At 30.4% G+C, this 6103-nt stretch overlaps 1 protein-coding gene across 1 annotated transcript; it reads right to left on the reverse strand.

The window, feature by feature from the left end:
• Positions 1–3717: 3717 nt before the first annotated feature.
• LOC114181150 (ethylene-responsive transcription factor ERF113-like) lies at positions 3718–5834 on the reverse strand. Its single transcript, XM_028067510.1, has 2 exons — positions 5229–5834; positions 3718–4502 (listed from the first exon to the last, which is right to left on the reverse strand). The coding sequence occupies exons 1-2, from the start codon at positions 5332–5334 to the stop codon at positions 3886–3888; spliced, it is 723 nt and encodes a 240-aa protein (XP_027923311.1). The 5' UTR covers positions 5335–5834; the 3' UTR covers positions 3718–3885.
• Between the last annotated feature and the right edge of the window lie 269 nt (positions 5835–6103).

A 6103-nucleotide genomic window follows, 5' to 3' on the forward strand; every position in this document is an offset into this window, starting at 1 on the left:
AGGTTAAAGTAGAGAAAAACCCTTCTTAACAAAATCAACTTCGTATATATGACTAGGAGTTGGTAAAGATGTTTAAAGACTTTAATTGTTCCCCAACCATCAATGTGCTTATCACAAGGAAACATTATTCCTCAATGAGATACATGATGAAACATACTCCAAACACCACCATAAAAAAACAAATAACAATTAGAGTACTCATGTTTAGTGAGCAAACCCCACGAAATCAAATAGAAGGAAAAAATGGAGAAATCGGGAAAAAGGAGAAATCATGTTATCTTGAATCATTGGCAATCAAAAAGAGATTTTTATTATCAACTGATCATAGTGTCTCAACGCAATGTAGGACATTGAACAACTAATCCAATCACCGTACTAATTCTAAAGATATTTAATCTAACAAAAGTGCATTTAATTACTTAAGACATGCTTCTCCATAATTTCTCTACCACACAACTGAAAAGATCAAGTCACCGATCACGTAATATCAATTATACAAAATTAAAAACTAATGGAGAGATGACGTTAAGATGAATAAAAAAAATAGGAATTAACTTTAAACTATAAGTTCTAAAAATGTTGTTTCTAAGATTTTAGAAAACCGCACTTCTCCTCCCGAAAATCCTGCAAGTTCTCAATGAGGCGTCTTTATGCAAAGCGATGATTACAAAAGGTATCAAGGTGATATGTTTTGAGGACGATGTGCAAGAGAGTGTGGATCAATGACATATGGTAGTAGAGGGCATGAATGCTCCATCCCACCACCCCATTGATTGTGATAATATGTATTGAAAAAGTCAATTTTTTTATTTGCATTGGAAAGTGTTTTACCGAAGCCGCATAATGGATGCAAAATGTTCTAGTCAAAAGGAAAAATCCAATTAACCAGAACATCCAAAGAGTGATCTCTCTTTTTTCCTAATATTAGTAACCCCTTTATCCTTGTTTTTCCTACCTCTAAGCTCCCCCTTTTCCTTCATTCCTTCTCAATGTCTTATTTAATGTCATGTCATCATTCGTCTTTAAAGTTTCTTCTTTATTATTCAACCCCTGATCTCTTGTAAAAATCTCCATAAATGTCTATCAAATATACATTTTACCAATTTGAACCCAAATGAAATTGGATCTAACACCACACATATATATAATTTTGAATGCATTCATAATATTATACAAACAATATCAATTTAATATATATCGAGTGTCAATAATTATTTTTTATTATGAATAATTCGTATGCTAAAAAGTATATCTTACAAAATTATTGATATAGATTAAAATAATATAAACCTAATTAGAATTACAAAATATATATTTAAGAAAATATTGCCCATAAAAGAAAAAAGAGATTTAAACATAACAAGTAGGGATATCAAAAGAATTCATACTCGCGAGTATTCGCAGATAAAACTCGCAACAGGTAGGAAATTGATATTGTAAATAGATACCTGCAGGTAATAGGTATGAGTATTTTTTATTCCCGCATGTTAACGGGGCGGGTACGGGTATCATAGTATACGTACTTGTGGATACCCGTACTCACTATACTCTAATTTAAATTGAAAAAAATAAAATACATGATTAAAATTTAATATATTGATTTTGAATGAGTTAAGTTTTATCAATTGGTTTAAAAAAATTGCATTTCTTTGTAAATTGTCATTCAATATTATTAAAAAAATTGCATTTCTTTGTAAATTGCATTTCTTTATCAATTGGTTTAAATAGATTATTTGAAATTTATGAATGTTATATATTATATTTTATTTGAATTTATGATTAAAATATGTTTTTAAATATTAAAAAAATTTATAAATACCTGTGGGTACCCGTGAATATTAAAAAAAATAGGTGGGTACCCGCATAATAGATATCCGCACGGATATGAGAATGGGTACATGACATATATTTATCCAATGAATAGAGTAGGGAAAAACTACTACTTATATCCTACCACTTGATATCCCTAATAACAAGTTTAGAAATGATTTTGTTTTAATTTATTTCTTTTTCCTCCGTATGTCTCAACCAACACTAATTTGTTTTATCGGATAAAAATTGAATAAATAAGGAACATAATTTTAAATCTTAAGCGCAGTCAATGTTAATTCCCCTATTAAATTGTTATGTTACTATTATCTCTTTAACTTTACATATAAGCAAGGAAGAACTTAGTTAATAATAAATTTTCTCTCACCTAATTAAGAAAAAACATGGCATTTTAGATGTGTAACGACATGACATTTTAGATGTCTAACAACATGACATGATATGTTGGAATATGAGGTTGCTTATCACACACGCATGCAGTGTGTTGTCGTATTTTTTGGCCTCAAACGAGAACAAATATATTATAGGGTGGAGACTTTCAAAAGTTACTGTTTTTTAATTTTCGACGTTTAAGCCACTAAATTCATATTTCCCAGTATATAATATGGCAAGAAACTACACAATAATCAATGTTATATAATTGAATTTGTCAAATAAGACCACGATCACACTTATAATAACTGTCACATTAGAAGAAAATAGAGATTAAAACGATAGTGGATGTTAAATTAGTGAATTTTTATTTTAATTATTATTAAAAATATCGTTTTCCATATTTATTAAATTTGAAATAACTGCTCTCAGTCTTGTAAAATATGTGAACTTTTGTTAAATACTTATTTTATTTTTATGTTTGTAAATTTTAGTTCTAATATATTTTAACATAAATAAATAGCACATTTGTTTAAAAAATATTCTGTAAGATTATATCATGATATATTATTATGAGTAACTTCAAATAATTACTTGATATTTTATTTAATAGTTAACCAATTTTTCATATAATATCACAATAATAATTTTTAATTTGAAAAAATAAAAAGAAATGTTATAAATACCAAAATCAAAATTTACTAATTTTATTGAAGTAAAAATATGGTATGACTTCAGTTTAATCGCGATTACCAAAATTCAGTGTACATGCCCAATCAGAAGAAAATCACTTGTCTTTATTTCTGAGCAGCTTCTTTATTATTTCTTATGTAGAAACATATACCACGTTATTAAGAGGTAACCTCTCTCATTATTATTTTCATGATTTTATCGGTCGGCCACTTCAAGAAAATTGAATAAAATATAGGTATAGTAATCAAATGATAACTAATTATAGTTTATACTCTTCATGTTTTTTAATTCCAATTATAGCTTCACTCCAAATATTCAATTAATAAAAGTTAGACATTGAATATTGGCATGAATTGTTAGGACCAAATTTTCATTTTAATTAGAAAATAACACTAAAAGTCCTCACAGCACAGTATTGCACCTAAACTTCATCAAAGAAATCGTTTTTATTAATATGTTAATTAACAAATTTTATACCACATTTGTAATAATTTAACTCTACCTTTTCTTGTTACTTAAGAGAGATAAAAACATACACAAATATTTAAAATTAATTATATTTTCTAATCTATTTACAGCTAAAGTAAGTCTCTTGAACAAATTAATTATTAAAAGAATAATAAATATCTAAAAACTTTTATATGTAAACTTTTCAGTTTTTCTCTATCCTTCTAACACTTAATAAAAAAAAATTCTTTTTCACTTGATTAAACTCAATTTATTTATATTTTAAAATAAAAACATTATGTTATTAATAATAAATATTTATTGAATAGAAAATGGAGTTAGTTTACATGAAGATAAAAATAAAAATAAAGAAAATGGTAGTATTAACTTTTGAGCTCATGCATTATTTTTTAGTTGGAATTATAAAGAAAAACAAATAAGAGATGTGTGATTTGAACTTCCTTAATTGTGGCACTATCCCCCACTTTCCACACTCATGCAGTGTTCAGAATTCAGAGAAGAAAACAAGAAAAGAAAAAAACACTATGATCCTCTCTTGTTCCCTTCATCAAAACCACTCCCTCCATGACTATAGAATCCAGAAGAACCATAATCACCCTGAGAAGTTGAAGATGGAAATGCAGAAGAAGATGAAGAAGACAGAAAAAATGGCACAGGTGGTGACTGAGAAGAACCGTAAATAACATCCTCACTAGGATGGTGCTGGTAAAGCCCCAATGCAACACGTTGAAAATCATCATCATCCCTACATTTCAGCAACCGTGCATACTCCATCAGACCCGGAAACCCTTCTGCTTCTTCTGATGTTTGTGAAGTTTGATGATCGCCACCAACGTGTGGTGGAGGTGGTGGTGGTGTGAAGGAAGAGGGTTGTGCAGAAGCTGAAGAAGTGGTGGTGGTGGTTGCCGGTGGTAGTGGTGATGGTGGCACAGCAACACGTTCAGGAAAATTGAGCTTGGCTTTGCTTCCTTTGAACTTCAATGCAGCAACATCATAAGCCATAGCTGCAGCTTCTGCTGTGTCAAAGGTGCCAAGCCACACTCTTGCTGCTTTCTTAGGGTCTCTTATTTCAGCTGCCCATTTTCCCCAAGGTCTTTGCCTCACTCCTCTATAGTGCTTTTTCCTAATATCAGCATTACCTTCAAATTTCAAACATTCATTCATATAGTTAGTGTGCAACATTCTACTCTAAGTTGCAAACACAAAGGAAAAAAAGTAAAGAAAAGAAAGTTTGCAGTTTTGTTCACAGAAAAAAATTGTATTTATTATATGAGTAAAGAAGACAAAACTTTGATTTTCATTTCATTAAAACAAGCACATGCGAGGTAAAGTTTGGTCCATTTTGAAGACTATAGTGTGCAAAGATACAAGGAGAGTGGAAAAAATGCAATGTGAAATTGAATGCAGAACATTTAATGGTGTGGTCAAAGGTAGACTAGAAAAACACAGATGGAGCATGAGAGCCAATAATGATAAATGGAAACGTGTCAAATCCAACTCTCTTGTTATTATAGCAGATCCAGGATTCGAGAAGGTTGTGCAGATGCAGTAACAGATGAAGTTTTTTTTTTTTTTTTCTTTTTTGTGAGGAAAAGAACAAAATATGGCAGAAACTAACTTTGTTATGCTTTTTGTTTTCCTCTACTTTTGAGAGAGAAGAAGCATCACGTAAGTTGCACTCGGTGAAAATATCTTTGAAAATGTTAGAGAACAATACAGTAGGATAATTAACCTTTATCTAATCATCTCACAGAAGAAGATATATATTAGAATTTCCAAAATGAAAGAAAAAGAAAAATCATGAGATATATGGATCTTGATTCATTGATGGTAATAAAATGAAAAGTGATGATAATCAAGTGTACCTTGATTTGTAGCTTGAGATGGATCTTGGGTATTGATAAATTTAGAAGTGGTTATTTGACCATGTGGGATGGGGAAGAAGGTGGTGTTTTGATGGTTGGTAGTCATAAGAAGGTTTGAAAAGGGTGATGGTGAAGCTTGTTCCTTTGGGTTTTGAGATGGTGTGAGAGGAATAAGAAAGTTGAAAGCTTCTTTTTTCTCCTCATCAAGAGGGAGAGAACTCTTCCCTTTTCTTGGATCCACCTTGTTAAGCAATAACTTCTAATTGCTTCTTCTTCTTCTTCTAGTTCTGGTTTGTTCTTCTTCTCTTTGTATTTATTTGTGTCTAATCTAAACTTGGTGAAAAGATTCCACCACCGCCTTGTGTTAAAAGCAGATCTAAGATTTCTATAAAGGGAGGAGAAGTGATTTGATGAGGAATGAAACCAAGATCAAAAGAGAGGATTCGGTTTGTTTGATTCATCTTTTAAATAAGAAAGAGATTTGCTGAAAAAAAAAACATGATGAAGGAAAAGAACAAGATAACATGGGCTTGCTTGTAGGTTTTCCCATTGAAAAAATAAAGTCATGTTTGTCCCTTGAAAATTTTGGGGTGCCCAAAAAAAATGAAAGGGAAATGAATACTTTAATGTGGAGTTTATAATTGGGCACAAAGATGTAGCATATTTTAATAGGGGACAACCCAGTTAGGATATTTGTGATGTGAGTAACTTTCTTGGTATTCTATTTTGTTAGGAATATTGTAGTTTAATTTTCTTTTTTTATTTAGAGCGCAGAAAGAGGTGTGGGGTATATACATTGAATTTGGATCATTTATTGATTTCTGGATACTTCTGCTTTTTGGCATCAATAGTTTTTGTTTGTCCCTTGTTTGCAT

The sequence above is a fragment of the Vigna unguiculata genome, chromosome 4 (genome assembly GCF_004118075.2).
Source record: "Vigna unguiculata cultivar IT97K-499-35 chromosome 4, ASM411807v1, whole genome shotgun sequence".
Classification (NCBI taxonomy): domain Eukaryota; kingdom Viridiplantae; phylum Streptophyta; class Magnoliopsida; order Fabales; family Fabaceae; genus Vigna; species Vigna unguiculata.

What these genes read in the sequence shown, in the direction of transcription:
- LOC114181150 (XM_028067510.1), bottom strand. Translation starts at nt 5,334, where the DNA reads ATGACTACCAACCATCAAAACACCACCTTCTTCCCCATCCCACATGGT. An exon ending in ATCTCAAGCTACAAATCAAG is followed by an intron (nt 4,503 to 5,228) that starts GTACACTTGATT and finishes TGAAATTTGAAG; the next exon opens with GTAATGCTGATATTAGGAAA.